General features: G+C 45.1%; 1 protein-coding gene and 1 long non-coding RNA gene across 4 annotated transcripts; one reads left to right on the top strand and one right to left on the bottom strand.

The window, feature by feature from the left end:
- Positions 1 to 4,226: 4,226 nt before the first annotated feature.
- On the bottom strand, positions 4,227 to 16,961 carry NUDT2 (nudix hydrolase 2). 2 transcript variants are annotated; one of them, XM_040481497.1, is made up of 3 exons: positions 16,844 to 16,961; positions 7,201 to 7,341; positions 4,227 to 4,818 (listed from the first exon to the last, which is right to left on the bottom strand). In XM_040481497.1, exons 2-3 carry the CDS (start codon positions 7,325 to 7,327, stop codon positions 4,502 to 4,504), a joined length of 444 nt encoding a protein of 147 aa, XP_040337431.1. In that variant the 5' UTR covers positions 7,328 to 7,341; positions 16,844 to 16,961; the 3' UTR covers positions 4,227 to 4,501. The 2 variants fall into 2 exon arrangements, with proteins under 2 accessions (XP_040337431.1, XP_040337432.1); XM_040481498.1 differs by lacking the exon at positions 16,844 to 16,961 and adding an exon at positions 11,192 to 11,358.
- LOC121034589 (uncharacterized) lies at positions 4,767 to 13,923 on the top strand. Of its 2 annotated transcripts, none has more exons than XR_005792519.1 (4): positions 4,767 to 4,871; positions 8,613 to 8,726; positions 11,660 to 11,827; positions 13,800 to 13,923. It is a non-coding gene; the product is annotated as an uncharacterized LOC121034589 (long non-coding RNA). The 2 variants fall into 2 exon arrangements; XR_005792520.1 differs by lacking the exon at positions 4,767 to 4,871 and adding an exon at positions 7,338 to 7,528.
- Positions 16,962 to 16,978: the final 17 nt, after the last annotated feature.

Here is a 16,978-nt window from a genome sequence, read left to right as displayed (position 1 = left end):
TAATGCCCCCATTCTGTAACCCCATACACCCTGAGAGTCTGTCTTAGTCTCATTTCTAATACCATATGAATCAGCTGAACCCTAGTCAAGCCCAAGATGTGAGCTAAGGGTCTTTGCCCTTGTTCCCCAAGATTTGGGTAAGGTGCATCTCACTCTGGCTGGCTCCAGAGCAAGTCTTCTGCTGGTTCCCCTCACCAAGTTTCTGATCGCTTCTCCCCTCCTCAAGCCCAAGGCCAATGCTCCATCCCTTGGCCACTAGCCCACAACAGATCATATTAATTTTAGCCTGGACCACTGCAGTGACCCCCTTTTTTCACTCTTGGACGCTTCAATCTAATCCACATAGCAGCTAAGGAAATCTTTTTGAAATTCAATCAAATCACTGAGGAAAATATCCAAGCTCTGATGTTCAAGGCCTCTACTTTCTGAATACTTCGCACATCTCTGTTTCTATTTTATTCACACACACATACTTATGAATATATTTTGAAAAGCATTTGAAGAAATATTACCTTCTGTTCTGGGAACAGCTGCACAGCCCATCCCTGAGAGGGGAGGCTTGCCTCCACCCAGCCTTGAAGAAAACCACAGAGGCAACTGGGTAATTTCCTTTCCTGCTATTGTCCAACTCAGCGGGACTTCTGCTGACACCCTCCCTTCTCTGGCACACACCCCTGTTCCCAAGGAACAACCTGGTTTTTAAGGTTAGCCATTTACTTCATGCCCATGGATTTTTCCAGCAGTTTGAAGGGAGGGGAGAATCTTTTTTTTTTTTTTTTTTTCAATGCACTTTACCATTTTGATGGAATATAGGGGGAAACGGAGGCTGACCTCTTTTTTTTATATTGAGATATAATTGACAAAACATCATATTTTTCAGGTATTAGTTTCAGGTATACAATGTAATGATTGGATATTTGTATATATTGCAAAATGATCACTGTTGTAAGTCCAGTTAACATCTGTCACCATACAGATATAGTGTATCGATACACCATATATACTATCAAATATTTTTCTTGCAGTGAGAACATTCGAGATCTCTTCTCTTTGCTACTTTCTTTTTTAAATTTTTTATTAATTTTTTTTAATGTTTTTATTTATTTTTGAGGCAGAGAGAGACAGAGCATGAGCAGGGGAGGGGCAGAGAGAAAGAGACACAGACTCCGAAGCAGGCTCCAGGCTCTGAGCTGTCAGCACAGAGCCTGACGTGGGGCTCAAACTCATGGACTGTGAGATCATGACCTGAGCTGAAGTCAGACACTTAACTGACTGAGCCACCCAGGTGCCCCACCTTGCTACTTTCAAATATGCAATACAGTTTTGTTAATAGCCACCAAGCTGTATATTACATCCCCATGACTTAATAATTTTGTAACTGGAGATTTGTGCCTTTTGACTCCTCCACCCATTAGGGAAGGGGAGAATTCATGACCTCAAGTTGCAAACCCTGAGCTTGGCTGGGCTTGGGGTTGGATGAGGAATGGGAAAAGACAGAAGAGGAGGTCCTGTCCCTAGGAGTCCCCAGTCTAAAGAATAGGAAGAAATTGTGCCTCTGTACTCTGTATCCTTGTGTTTTTCCCTCCCTCCCTATCGCCCTTTTCCCTCCTCAGGCTGTCAGTGAGATCTTCCTATTACACAGTCCTGAGCAGGAGGTGGATTGGGAGAGGAAGGGAAGGGAAAGGAGTAGCATTCCAGAAAGGCACAGAGCAGGTCTCACAGGGCATCTATAGCACAGCCTCAAGGGGGCAGCAGCAGGGCTGGCACAGCCTTCCTCTAGAAAAAAAGGGACAGGTTGGGCCCCAGTCTGAGCCAATGGAGATGTAATCCTCTGTTCCCCAAACATGGGGGCCCACCTGAGGTCTCATACATATCAGCACAAGTATTTCAATTGAAATTCTACTATCAAATAACTACCATTATAGCTTCATTCTTTAGGTCTTCAATTCAGCAAAGAAGTGCCTACTGTGGGGGTGTAAGGTATTACGCTTGGAAGTCAAGAGGGCATTTTCGTTTTCCAGAGCACACCCCAGAAGGTAAGTCTGTTAAGTGCTTCTCCACCCTGGGTGGTAGAGGTGGTACTGGGGAAAACAGGTGGAGTTCCAAGAGGAGCCTCTTCAGGTAGAGGTGGGAACAGGATAGTATTTATAGGATGGGTGCTTATTAGGGAATGCTTCCAGGAGGACATGCTCTGGAGCATGGAGGGCCTCAGATCGAAGGGGATATTGTGGTCTCAGTCCCACATCTCTGAACAAGCTGACCAGAAGCAAAGTGGGGATGATGACAAAGCCTGCTCACCCACCATGTCCTAGTCTCAGTCCAACTCTCCCCCCACCTCATCCATCTCCTATAACATGCCACGGTCCCACCCTGATACCAATTCTTCCTGCAGAGAGTAGGTGAAGATAATTTATGGGGGTTCTGTCACCAAAGTACCTGTGTTTTGGAGGCACCTGGGTGGCTCAGTCAATTAAGCATCCGACTTCAATGCAGGTCATGATCTTGTGGTACATGAGTTTGAGCCCTGAGTCAGGCTCTCTGCTGTCAGTGCAGAGCCTGCTTCTGATCTTCTGTCCCACTAGCTCCCTGCCCCTCCCCGCTCATGCTCGCTCTCTCTCAAAAATAATATATATAAACATTTAAAAAAGTATCTGTGGTTTTTTTAAGGTTTATTTATTTTGATGTCAGCACAGAGCCTGACGCAGAGCTCAAACTCATGAACCATAAGAGCATGACCTGAGTCGAAGTTGAATGCTTAACTGACTGAGCCACCCAGGTGTCCCCAAAGTGCCTGTGTTTTAATGGAAAACTCTGGAAGGCCCAGAGGAGTGACTTCAAAGCCATATGAGATATTCTAAAGTAGAGTCTTCCCTCGGGCACTTCATCCTCAACACACCCCACATACAGGCAACTGCCAGGGCCATCTACCTTCTTAAGCCTCAATTTCCCCAGCTGTAAAAATGAGCAGCAAAATTAGGTCATTTTACAGTCCCTTCTAACTCTGACATATAAGATTTTAGCATCTTGAGCTTCGACAGCCTCCCATGCTGAGAGCACAGGGCTGGCCAGCTCTTGTTAGGAGGCAGCTAGTCTGTGGTTTGGCACCACTGCCCAGCCGGCATTTATTAAATCAGTGGGATGTGGTCCCTTCTGGCCTGGAAAGAGAACATTAAGCTCCAAAAACTTCCTGCAGCAGGCCTCCTTCAGAGAGTACTGCTCAGAGGGGTGAAGAACAAAACCATTCAGATCCTTGGCAGTGCTCCAAGATCCTGTTCACTAGTATTTTTGCCCTGTCTACACGGAAAGCCAGTGACTAAAAACATCTGGAAGCCTGTTAAAGACTTGGGTGACTTCTTTCTCCTTTCAGGGGTGGCTGTTCTTGACCTTGGTAATCCAAGTTGACCTTTGCCAATGCCAATCTTCTGCACTTCATTGGGCAACAACCCTTTAATAAAATCCACATGAATCCATCTGCTAACAGCTCCTGGAAGGGCTGTAGGATCTAACACCTGTCCTGCATTCCTTGAGCCCTAGTAGCTAGGGAGAACAGGGCTGAGACCCAACTCTTGCACCTCTGGGTCTTACAGTTGAATTGGAGAGAAAGGGAGTATGTAGGAAGAGAGAAACATAAATGATGAGAGCTTGCTAAAGGTGGAGAAGGCAGCTGCAGGCAAGGAGTGCACAGGTGTAGTGATGGGGCTGCTGGGTAGCGTAGCAGAGTCCCCCCGGCCTGAGCCTGCCTCTTGCCAATGACTTCAGTCGTGCTGACAAGGCCCATGCTGACTCTGGGAGGCAGGACTGGGCTGAGAGGTTGGGGTCCACATGCCACTGAACTGGTGGGCCAGTGTGGTCTGTCCCTCATCTCTCTTTTGTGACCTGGAATATGTCACAAATTCCTTGGGTCTCTATTTTAGGAAGCATCTACTGAGCACCTACAACATATGTGACTGGTGCCAGGGAGAGGGTACATTTAGTGAGTAGAACAAACCCAATTCCTGTGCTCTGGTCCGACTCACTTGTATTTCCTGTCCAACTACAGGTCACAAAGTCTCAGGAACGCTGGTCGGGTGGAGTTCCAGAGGCAGGAGAGTCACCCTGACTCCTCCCTTAGCTTCTCTGGGGTATGAGTGCATGGACACAGGATTCTCTCTGGCTAAGGTCAGAGCTCCATTTCACTTTAGCTTTCTCCCCACCAGGGCAAGAGTCCAAGAAATAAAGACAACAGGTTAGATGGGCAGATAAGCTCCCTGAAGTTTATTTGTAAATTACAAGGATGTACTTATTACACCTAGACTTTTTAACTCCTCGTTTGCCTTCCTTTCCACCCAGCTGAGATTTTTGTTTGCGTTCCTCTGAGAGTCCTCAGCTGATTTTACTAACCCATCTGCTCTTTGCTATGATGAGCCAAAGACCAACACAATCCTTCCCCGGAGTTGACAATGGTTCATCTTGAAAGGCCCTCAGGGATCCTACAGAGGTAAGTGACTGTGCTCTGGTCAGCTCATGAGGCTGTGGAGCAGAGAAACTGGTGTCCTTCTTGGAGCGCTGCCTTCATCTCTTTGAACTGAGCCAACTGGCAGGCCTCATCCAACCCCAGCCAGCGGTAGGCTTGGTGCTCGTGGGAGAGGCGGATCTCCACATTGCAGTCCTTTACCTCCGCCAGCCAGTAGATGACTGTTTTAGGCTTCTCTCTGGCCACATAATTGAGCTCCCTCCTGAACCCCTCAATGATGGTCAGCTGGTCTGCTTCTATGCCTGCTTCCTCCTGAGTCTCCCGCAAGGCTGCTTCTAAGTCATTTTCTCCTGATTCCACATGGCCTGGTTAGGAAAAAAGAGGAAGAGATAATCTTCAACAAAGGTGGAATTTTCAGGTCAGATGATTTAAAGATAGGGGGTCTTCGGTGACTTTTTAAATTTTAAAAAAAAAATTTAAAAAAAAAATTTTTTTTTTCAACGTTTATTTATTTTTTGGGACAGAGAGAGACAGAGCATGAACGGGGGAGGGGCAGAGAGAGAGGGAGACACAGAATCAGAAACAGGCTCCAGGCTCTGAGCCATCAGCCCAGAGCCCGACGCGGGGCTCGAACTCACGGACCGCGAGATCGTGACCTGGCTGAAGTCGGACGCTTAACCGACTGCGCCACCCAGGCGCCCCTAAAAAAAATTTTTTTTAATGTTTATTTATTTTTGAGACAGAGCATGAACAGGGGAGGGGCAGAGAGAGAGGGAGACACAGAATCTGAAACAGGCTCCAGGCTCTGAACTGTCAGCACAGAGCCCGACGTGGGGCTCAAACCCACAAACTGTGAGATCATGACCCGAGCCAAAGTCAGATGCTTAACCGACTGAGCCACCCAGGTGTCCCTTCGGTGACTTTTTTAGATGTTGCTAGGCTAAAGGGGGTCTACAGATTGGCAACATCCTAACATGCCTAGGAATAGGGTACAGAACAGGTAGTGTCTGGGCAATTCCTCCTCCCCACCGTATCTTCTCTGCAGAGAGTTAAGACCATGGGTTTAACAAGTCTGATCTAGAAGACTGCTCTTCAGTGGTGAGAGAGATGGCCTTCCTCAGACCTCTGCTTTCTTATTCTTTGGAGCTCTCCTCATCTCAAGTTCTCAGGGAGACTTTTCCCTTGGAGACCTTAAATTGATTTTCCGAAGGAAGAGCAGTCTCTTCTTGGCAGGTGAGAGCTGGCTGAAGAGGGAGCACTTTGCCTACAATCCACAGTGAGGACTCAACACTGTCTTAGTTGGTCCCTGAAGTCCCAGGGCCAACAGACAGGCTCCAAACCCTGCACTGCAGCACTGGCAGCTGTTTCCAAGTAGCTATCAAGGCTTTTCCAAATTGTTTTCATCTTTCTGAGCAAGGCCAGATTCCAGTTTCATAGGGAAAGTCCTGATGGGAACTTAGACTAAGGACAAGCTGAGAGCCAGTTCTAAGAAAATTTGCTGGCAAGATTCAAACCCAACCAGACAGCTGCCAAGAAACTGCTGTAGGAGAGCCTGAAGCTCTGCAGACTGGGAGCAGCCCTCAGTTTTGCCTCTAGGCCCTCCTTGCAAATTCTCAGCTTGCCCAGAGGGGCCAGGAAGGACAGGGAGGGGTCTGGCAGCCTCTGTCAACACATGGTTCCAGCAAGTTGCTGGGGGCCTCCTGGTTCAGGAGCTCATGGGGAACAGGAATTGTTAGCTGTTCCCTTCTTGGTTCAGAGACAAGGCGACCTCCTAGCCCTCCTCCTTCCCAGGGGCTCTCCCAGCAGTGCCCTGAGTCAGCCGTTGCTGCACAGCTCCCACAGAAAGCAACCAGGAGTCGGGGCTTAAAAAACCAATCTAGCTCATGGCTTTTGGGAATCTTCTCTCTATAGCACTTTATGTAGCTATGTGCACAAAGCCAGGTAGGTACTGCATTGGGGGAGGAAGGTGAGAGGGATGTTGGTGGTAAGAGGTGACCCTGATTCCCACCTGCCCTCAGAAGTGTGGGGAGTCTCTGAACACGCCCTTCCCAATAGTGTCTGTGCTGCATTCTACCCATGAGTGTTAACAGGGTGACTTCTTCAGGCCCAGGCGGGACAAAATTTGGAGAGTTCCTTTGAAATCTTTCAGTGAGAGGTACTATGCAGTATGACATTGGTGATCAGGAGACAAGTGTGAAGATTTCTATTCATAGAGTTTGTGACACTTTTGTCCCTCTCTTTCACCTTATTTCTCCTTAGTGAAATGCAAAAGTGCAAAGTTTATTTCCTGTTCCCATTTCCTTATTTTCCTCCAACCTGGATCCTTGTTCACCCCTCCCCCTGGCACTCCCCTTTAAAGTTCCTGCTCCCTTCTATCTGGAGGCTGTTCACTCTGGGCTCCTGACCTGTAACCCAGTAATGATTTGATCCCAAGGCCCCCAATTCCCAGCCCAGTGCCTTTTCTCCTACCCAGGCATTCACCACAGAGACTGGCACTCCAGTGAATGTGAGTCACACACAGAAAACCGGTGCTGCTTCTGCCCTGGGATTCAATCACAAAGTTCTATTTCCAGCTCTGCTCTGGCCTGGCATGGAGACCATGTATGTAGAAAGGATCAAGGGCTCCTGCCCCCACCTCCCCTCCTGCAGCACAGTCACTGAAATATAAGCTTTGTGGAGGGCCTGGCAGGGTGGCTTTCTGAGCAACACTCAGCATTTTCCCGAGAGCCAGCCCCTCTGCCTTGCACCTTTGGGAGGAGTCCAGTGATGAATGCCATCTGATGCCTGCAGCAGTAGAAACTCAATCGCAGGGTTGTCCACCTTGGGAATGAGGCGTCTTCGGAAAATGATCAAGCCACACGCTCTGAGGGCCATGGTCTATCTGAGGACTTAAGGAAGAAGATGTGAGACCCTGGGAAGTTACACAAAACAGGAAGATCTACCCTGGGGGCAGCATTCTGGTGCTGGGGAATAGCACAGACCAGCTAACAGTGACCTCATCAGCTACAGAAAAAGGCAGCATACCGAAGACAAGATGGGAGAAACCAGGAATCAGAGGCTGATTTGTGTGTGATGGTAGGACCCTGGCCCCTACCCTGTCAGGGAAGCTCTATCCCAACTCCTCCAGGACTCCCTGTTAAGACACAGGGGCTGGGGCTGGTGTGTGTGCATTAAGAGACTGGAGGTCCTCAGAAGCAAACCCACTGAAACTGGAGAGATGCTGTGAATGGAAGAGATGAGGAACATTTTCATCAAACCCATGGTCCCATTTCCTTTCGGCCTCCAGCCTGAGTCTGTGGGGCAGAGACCCCAGCAATGTAGTTTCAGATGGCTTGAGGAGTCATTCAGGGAAGGTAGCTTGGGGTACTAAAAAGCTTTTTGTTATTGATATTTTTAGTCTTTTATCCAGGTTTTAGAATGTTACACGTTCATGTGGTTCATAATTCTAAGTACAAAAGGGCACACACAGTAGAAAATCTCTTTCCTACCCCATCAAAAGCAAGCTAGTATAATGGTCAAGAGTGTGAATCTGCAGCGTGAGTTCAAGTTTTGACTTTACTACTTATTCACTATGTGATTAGCTCCTAAGTCTCATTTTCCTCAGCTCTATCTAAGACAGGATAGTAACAGTTCTACCTCAGGGGCACCTGGGTGGCTCAGTCAGTTAAGCAGCAGACTTTGGCTCAGGTCATGACCTCATATGGTTTGTAGGTTCGAGCCCTGGGTTGGGTTCTATGCTGAAAGCTCAGAACCTGGAGCCTGCTTCAGATTCTGTGTGTGTGTGTCTCTCTCTCTGCCCCTACCCCATTCATGTTCTGTCTTTCAAAACTGAATAAACGTTAAAAAAAAATTTAATAACAGTTCTACCTCAAGGGGTTGCTGTGACTTAACTTTTGTAAAGTGCTTTAGAACAGTGCCAGGCATGTAATAAGCATTCAAAAGATTTCAATATGCATAGGAAAATGTTTGGAAGGATACACATCATTAATAGTATTTCCTGGAGGATGAGATTATGGGGAGACTTTAATTTTCCAGTCCCTATATTTCTGTATTGTTTGGAAGTTTACAGAAAATATTTATTAACTTTATAACCAGCAATTCTGTGAAGACTACAATTTTTTAGCCTTTTCCATTTTAGTTACTTTTCTTTCCATTTCAGAAAAGAATGTCAACAACAAGAACAACAACAACAACAAAAGAGAGGAAGGGCGAAGAATAGAAATACCTGCAGAAGTGAAAAAACAACTCATCTGAAGGGGGACAGGTTATCAAGGTAACAAAATATATGGAAGATCACTTATGTAAGGCCTTTCTAAAGAAAATTTGTCATTTGTTCAGTCAACAATATTGAGTAGCTACCATGTACTAAGTACATGCTAGGCCTTTGCTCTCATGCAGTTTATATTCTAGTGGGAGAGACAGATTTTAATCAAATAATTAAGCAAACTAAAAAATAATTGCCAATAAGGTATGTGCTACAAGGGAAAAATGTGTAATGGGTAACCTGACTTTGTCTGAGGGATCAAGGAAGGCTTCCTTGGAAGAAGGGATGTTGAGTAGAGAAGGACGAGTGAAAGGTAAGTTGGCAATGGGAATGAAGAGAAGAAGTGTGTTCCAGGAGAAGTGGACAGCATGAATAAAGGTCCTGAGGTGGGATGGCAGAACGAAAAGAAAATCAGATATCTTAAATGCAGCAAAGGCCTGGGAGAGTGACCCAGGCAGGAAAAGACCCAAGTCAGCAGGGCCTCATCTGCAAGATTCCAGAGCCAAAGAAGGAGCTGGTATGTTGGGCAGCAGAGCTGATGCAGAGAGCTGGAGCAGGAGGTGATGGCCTCCTCAGCCCCCTTGCTGGTACTCAATCAAGATAAGCCTGCATCTGTCAAAGGCACACAAATCAGACCCAAACTGAAACTCTTTCCAGGATAATTCTCAGAACTGTCAACACATGGCTTACCAAAAAACCAAATCCACCCAACACTGTGATCTTTTCCAAATATTTCTAAACCTATAATGAATTTTTAAGAATTAGAAATAATTCAAGTGGGTTTTTTTAAGGCTTAAAAAAAATTTTTTTTAATGTTTGTTTATTTTTGAGAGAGAAAGAAAGCATAAGTGGGCGAGGGGCAGAGAGACACACACACACATACACAGAATCCAAAGCAGGCTCCAGGCTATCAGCACAGAGCCTGACGTGGGGCTTGAACTCACAAGCCACGAGATCATGACCGGAGCTGAAGTTGGAGCTTAACCAACTGAGCCACCCAGGCACCCCTTAAGACTTTATTTTTAAGTAATTTCTATACCCATTGTGGGGCTTGAACTTACAATCCTGAGATCGAGAGTTGCATGCTCTATTGATTGAGCCAGCTAAGTGCCCCTCAAATGGGGTTTTTGAAATGGTCTGTGCTCTCATATACTGTTGGTAGGAGAGAAAATTAGCATGTCCCCTTAGGAGGGCAATTTGGTAATAATTATCAAAGCATAAAATGCACATTCCCTTACACCTAGCAATTCCATTCTAGGCACTCTGACATACACAAATACATGTTTAAGATATACACATAAGGATGTTCATCACAACCTTGTTTGCAATATCAAAAAGGAAAAAAAGGCAGAAACAAATATCCATCAATATGGGAAGGTTAAATAAAGTATAGTATATCTGTACAATGGAATATTATGGAGCCTTTTAAAAAAATGAGGTAGAGCCAAATGTGCTGCTTTTAAGAGGATTTTCAGACAGGGACGCATGGGTGGCTCAGTTGGTTAAGCCTCCGACTCTTGATTTCGGCTCAGGTCATGATCTCATGGTTCCTGGGTTCGAGCCCTGCATTGGGCTCTGTACTCATATTGTGGAGCCTGCTTGGGATTCTCCTCTCTCTCTGCCCCTTCCCAACTCTCATCCTCATGAGCTCGCTCACTCTCTCTCTCAAAATAAATAAACTAAAAAAATATATATTTTTGGACATATTAAGTGAAAAATGTATGATTCAGAATAGACTGTATAATGCTATCCCGTTTGAGTTCTAAAATTTACATGTAAACTGGTAGCAGGCTTTTTAAAACATTATGTTCTATTTCCCTGTTCTCCCTATTTATGCCAAAAACCTTCCCCATTTTGGAAACCAGAAAGAAGCACCCTGTTGCCACCGTACTGGTGAACAGAGGTTTCAAATTAGTGGTTCCAGGCTTAGGCAGAAACAGGTACCAGATACCATGCCCTCCTATAAAGATGCTTATAAAGTAGTAGCAAGTTACTGGTGAAGGGCACCTTGCTCCTGTCTTGGGTTGAGTCCCATGGAATGAATGTTGGACCCCTAGATAAGCTTAGGGATCCAAGACTAGAGGGCAGTGCCCTGCCTTGGACAGAAGCCCCAGAGCATTGCTCTACATCACTGCCATCACCAATGCATCATGGGGAAAACAACACTGCCTGTATGGGGGGTGGGGGGGGGCAAGACAGACAGGCCTGGTGTGGCCATGTGGAGACACTGGAAAGAGGGGGGCAGGCCAATATTTTCCCATGGGGAAGTGGCTTAGGGTAGTGACAAGGGCACACCTTAGAAAAATGTATCTTAGTGGACACCAATGTGTAAGGGTGACCACATCTAAGAACCAGACCAACCAATGGTTCATCTTAATGGGACCAGAAGAGCTAGGATCAGATGTTCACTTTCTACCTATCCTATTGACCTGTGGAGAGGACAGTTGTTCTAGAAAGGCAAAGCTCCTATTTACCTTTTCAATTGCTTGGCTTGAGCCAGCTGTTCTCTAGAATTTCTCTCTCCTTCCCCATACATGCTTCCTACTCATGCTTTCAGAAGCAGCTCAGTGTCACTTCTGTGAAGCCTTCTGGCTTCTAATCATTCCATCTTCTGGGCTTTTAACATGGTTTGAATAAACTTCTGTAGCGTTTGATCAGAGAAACAGAACACTATGAGGAAATTAAGGATTTGGTGTAGGGATTACATCTTGTGCAGTTATGGAAGTTGATGGAGAAATCCAAGCAACTCTGTCACCTCTGCATCTGGTGTTGTGCCTGAAGTCTCTATATGTAAGCAAGGCCAGCAGTTGGGAAGGAGAGCTGGATGTGAAGTGGAGGAGAGCAAGGAAAACTGGAACTTATGAAAACAAACCAGATCCTATGAAGACAAGTAGAACTCTTGAGGACAAATGAAACCTGTGACTTCTTTCACCATTTCCAAGCTCATGAACTTATAGGAGGAGCTGGAGCCCTTTGTCATAGAGCTGAATGGACATCTGGCCGAGCACTCGGAGTAACTGAAGGAGGACATTCAGCAGGAGTTGGGGAGCTGCCGGCCTGAGTGCTATATCCTGCACCAACAAGGTGAACCAGCAGATCAGTGTCAAAAGGTAAGTACTGCCACATGCTTGGTATCCTGCTCTGTCCTTCACAGTGTACTGTTGCTATTTCACTTAAGCTTTCCAAATCTCGCACAAAATTTTCTTGAGGTTGACCCTAACTTGGAACCATGTAGGAAGGGAATCCTGGGAAACACAGTTCCAGTTTAGCTAAGTGGACACAGAACAAAGCCACCACAAGCACAATATCTAGTCTGGTAAATCTCAGTCTGTACCTTTGGCAGGGAAGAGCCGGACCTTGGGACCCAGCACAGCAGCTTTCAGCAGATGTTCATTGACTCAACAGAACACTCTCCCCACATCCCACTGAAACAAATGCTCAGGGTATGTTCTGGGATTTTGGGAAACAGCCCAGTGTTTTCCTGAAGAGTGCCATTTACATAAAAATCAATGGAGCTATTGTTGTACATTTTCTGTTTTTCTGGAGACCATGAAGGGAAACTGTCCTGGGGTTTGAAAGTTGTCAGCTTATAGAGAAAGATACACACACACACACACACACACACACACACACACACACACCAGACTCCAAGTAGATTCAAACCTCAGGGGGTTAAAGAACACAGCATCCAATATGCAAATGTGCTTGCAGCCAGGATTGCAGAGATGAGAACTCCAAGCTGACAGCAGGCAATTCACACTTCAGAAAAGTGGCAAAGTGCCTTAGGTGGTTAAAAAAAACCTGAATAAAAAAATCCTCAATGTCATCAGAAGGTTCCAGAAGCTAAGGAAAAGTGTTCTTGCCTTTCTCTCTATATACATTTCCTTACAGCTCAGGAGGTTCAGAACCTAGGTGCCAAAAAATAATTCACAGATAAATGGCTGTACTGATGTATTGTGTTCCAATGTTTTCATCAAATTAATCAGAGTGCTATTGCAAGCATAGCTCAACCCCAAACGCCCTCACAAATATACCTTTAGACACAGAAAGAGCTCCCCAAATCCTCAACTTGTTCCTTATAATCTTAAATCCCTTTAACAGAAACTATTTCATGCCACCATGTTATCAATTAAGCATCTGCATTGTGCCAGCTATACTGTGCAAAGTTCTTTACGTGTATCTTTTCTAATGCTTAAGACAAATCTTCATGATAAGCACGACTGTCTCCAGTTTTGGATGAGGAAACTAAGACTCAAAAAGGTGAAAATCCTTGCCCAAAGGCATAGCCCAAAGGCAAGATTTGAATCCAAGTAAGTCTAACTCCATAGTATATCTCCCTCCTTATACAGCTCTGCTTACCATGAAAGATGAGGGCTTAGGGCACAAATGGCCTGGAGAGAGGATGTGCAAATAATTTATAAAATTACTCCCAGTTCCAAAATGCCCAGTTTTTGATCTATATTCATATGGGGAATTTTTTTTAAAAATTTTTAATGCTTAGGGAGACACAGAATTTGAAGCAACTCCAGGCTCTGAGCTGTCAGCACAGAGCCCAATGCAGGGCTCGAACCCACGAACTGTGAGATCATGACCTGAGCTGAAGTGATGCTTAACTGACTGAGCCACACAGGCACCCCATACATTTTAAAGGTGCCCAGCTGGAATCCTTTCCATAGAATAGGTTTTAGTTGGGGGGCAGGGAGTAGAGATGAAAATCTTGGTGCCCAAGGATGACCTGGAGAGGTAAAGTGTAGCCTTAGGCCCCTACTTTGCCTTTCTATGAGTCCTCTGCTTTTTCTCTGGGAAGGACCTAAAACCACATGTTCAAAACCATATCCAGTAGCCTGGGGGTTCCTAAGCACCAAGTGTTGGGAATACCCTTAATGCTAGTCTTGAACAAGCACAAAAACACCTAACTTAGGCAGGGTGCTGGTATCCAGGAAAGTTGCCCGGGCCACTCCGCTGTGAGGAGGAAGGCCAGTTCTGCCTGCTTACAAGCAACTCTAACTCCTCAGCTTTTCCTCTCTTCCCATATCATAATGGTCTTTTCTGATTCTTCAACTCCCCTCCTCCCTTTCAAAGGATGGAATAGACATGAAGTGCCCATCAGTGAATAAAGCTCCCTCTTTCTTGTGACAAAAAGCAAGCAAGCAAGCAAGCAAGAAGCTCCCAACTACTGTGAATAAATTGAGACAAAGAAAATGTTCCCTTAATTGCACCTTTCCCTGGGCATCTGCCACTCTCTTTTCTCACAGAGACCAAGCTGCTGAGTCATCTTGCTATCTTTGCTATTTGGCTGAGGGCGAAAACAGGAGATTTCACCTGTAAAGGCACGAATATTGGCTTCCAGGATGGGGCCAAAGTCAGACAAGGTTGGAACAAAAATCATTCCAAGTAAAGAGGATCTGTTAAGTGGCCTATTAGTGCCATCTGCTGTACAATTCTAGAAAGCAAACATGGAGAATTCTATTAGTGCCTGAAGGGATTTACTTACTCATCTAACATCTGTTGAGTATGTCCCACTTGACAAGCAGTATGACAGAATTGAAGAGTGGATATAGAGCTGAATATTATAAAGCCCCAGCTTTCTAAGGGTTCACAGTCTCGTGAAATCGGAAGGTACTTAGACAAGTTGCCAGTGTGTTTTGTGCATCATTGGGGTATGTGTAAAATGGAAAGGAAGCAAAGAAGAGGGAGTGGTTATCTTTAGGTCAAAGAGGCACCCCATAAGGATTCTGAAGGATGGCTAGGAATTCACCAGGCAGAATAAAGGTGGAGGCAAGGGGCATTCCAGGCAGAGAGGAGCGTGGGCAAAGACCCTCAAGCACAAAATGGCATTCCATTGATAAACAGCTTAGTTTATATTCTGTAGGCAATGAGAAGCCTTTGACTGATTTTAGGCAGGGTTGGTGATATGGTCAGATTGACATTTTACAAAGACATTCTGGCAGCAAGGAAGGTAGAGAATGAATTAGGATTGAAGGCAGGGAGATCAATGAGTTACAAGCTTGTCACCAATAGGCCAGGTGACAAATGATAGAGTTAAATTAAGGCAGAGACCCTGAAAAAGGAGAGGAAGGGATGAATTTGAGAAATATCTCAAAAAGAAAACCAACAGTATTTGATGTTTCATTGTTCAAGGGAGAGAGGAGGAAAGAGAGATTGTTTGGTTTGGGTGACAGTGGAATAGGGAGTAGAATGTAAAATAATGATTTGCTTGGGACAAGATGAATTTGAAGTGCTATAGACTACCCACAAGGTAAATGAACAGATGGAATTGTGTTCAGTGATCTGATCACCTCATCCCACCTCTTCATTGCCCAAGGTGAAAATTTCCTATTGGAAAAAAATTTTGCTTCCACTATAGGTACCTCTGCAGGCCACCTCCTCCACTTGGGTAAGTCTGCCTGTGCATCTGATATTCAAAGCATTTTATCCTCTTTCAGTCAGAAACAACATGGAAAAGCATGGCTGGCTTTGCAGTGAGAAAGACCTAACCCCCTAATTCAACAGTTGTATTACTTTAAGCAAAATACTTCCTTAAGCCTCACTTTCCTCATCTGTAAAATGAGGGTAACCTCTATTTTACATGGTTGTAGTAGGGTTAAAAATAATATATACATAAGATCAGACATATCAGAAGTACTGAATATATAGGAGTCATTTTTATCCCTGTTGTCATAAAAGGTCATCAGAAAGCTTCTGTATTATGATCTAATAGCATGCTCTTAGCTTCTATTGATAGCTGAATCAAGAAATGGCTTTTCATATTTCCAGCAAAACTGCTGGTGACCACGCTGTTCACTACACCATATATATTCCTTATGTATAAAGTACCACAAGATAAATTCCTTTCAATATAGGAACTGGGAAGAAATTCACTCTTTTGAAAAATGGTTTCCTTTTTTGTGTTATTTCTCTGACAAGTTTTGAACTAAATTGGGTGCTCACAGTAAGTCTACTGGCCTTGTTGGCTAGTATATTTATTTGTTTCTATTATGAAGGTAAGGGTACCATTTTGGGGGGGGGGGTAGTTACTGCTTGTCAGGCATCGTGCCAAGTGCTTTACTTTCATCAATTCACTTAATTTTCACAACAACCCTCTGAGCCTTTACCGTGATTTTTCAAGAGGAAAAAAAAGGAAAGATATGTCTGGGTAGACTCAAAGGCAGGTCTGCCTGACTCCCAACAACCTTGCTCTTAACCTTGACTCTGTATTACAGTTTTACATTTGGCTATATGATTGCAGTCAGTTTAGTAAAACCTTAGTTTGCAAGCATAATTCGTTCCGGAAACATGCCTATAATCCACAGCACTTGTATATCAAAGCAAATTTCAAGAACCATTGGCTCAGTTGTGATCATGTGACATTTCGCGTCAGGTACTACTTACATCGCAAGACATTGTCCATTTACCAAGTTAAAATTTATTAGAAACGTTTGCTTCTCTTACAGAACACTCCCAATCCAAGGTTTTCTTGTGTGTATGTGCATACATATATGTATATGTGTGTGTGTGTGTATATATATATATATATATTTTTTTTTAAGACATATAATAACAAATAACAAATACATAGGGCCCAAATCAGACCACAACAAAGAACAAGGAAGTTATGTTTTAGGTGGTGGGACTCTCCTGCGATTTTCTTTCTTTACTTCTGCTATAATTGCCACGATATTATTCATTCAATAGACGAAACATATTAGAAAATATAAAATCTCTTCTGGAAAGCAGGCAGGGTTTAAAGGGCAACAACAAAGTGAAACTGAGGCCGAGGGAGGGGAAGGTATGGCGTTCTTGCCGTAGGGCCCTAAATGTGAACTCTGGGATTCCGATGCCCCACCCCATCGTCACCTGCGTGCGGGCCAGCAAGGCTCAGAGCCATTGAACCCTCCCCTCTTCCTGAGCACAGAGGAAAACTGAGGTGCTGCGAGCGGCAGAGGGGTTGGGGTTGGTTGGGGGGAGGTCTGGCCTGCCCACGCCTCACTGCCAGCCTGGGGGAGAGCGCGTCCACCTTTGACGGTGCACCGACGGGAAGCTATTCAGCTGCAGATTCTCATCGGTCAAACCTCAGTACCTTAGCACAGAATTCAACACAGAGGCCGTTCCTTAAGACTACTCACCCAAGGCCGAGGGAGGCAGGAGGCGGGCCTTGAACGGAAAGGGGGAGTACGTCGACCAATCCGGAAGGTTCGGTTGCGCTTAGAGCGACCAACAGTATAGGGAGAAGTCTCCTCCACCCGCCTCAAAAATGTCTT

Source organism: Herpailurus yagouaroundi, unplaced genomic scaffold (genome assembly GCF_014898765.1).
Source record: "Herpailurus yagouaroundi ecotype Mexico unplaced genomic scaffold, PumYag 160, whole genome shotgun sequence".
Lineage (NCBI taxonomy): Eukaryota > Metazoa > Chordata > Mammalia > Carnivora > Felidae > Herpailurus > Herpailurus yagouaroundi.
Note: the sequence above shows the minus strand (reverse complement) of the source record. Positions and strands in the feature narration are given on the sequence as shown.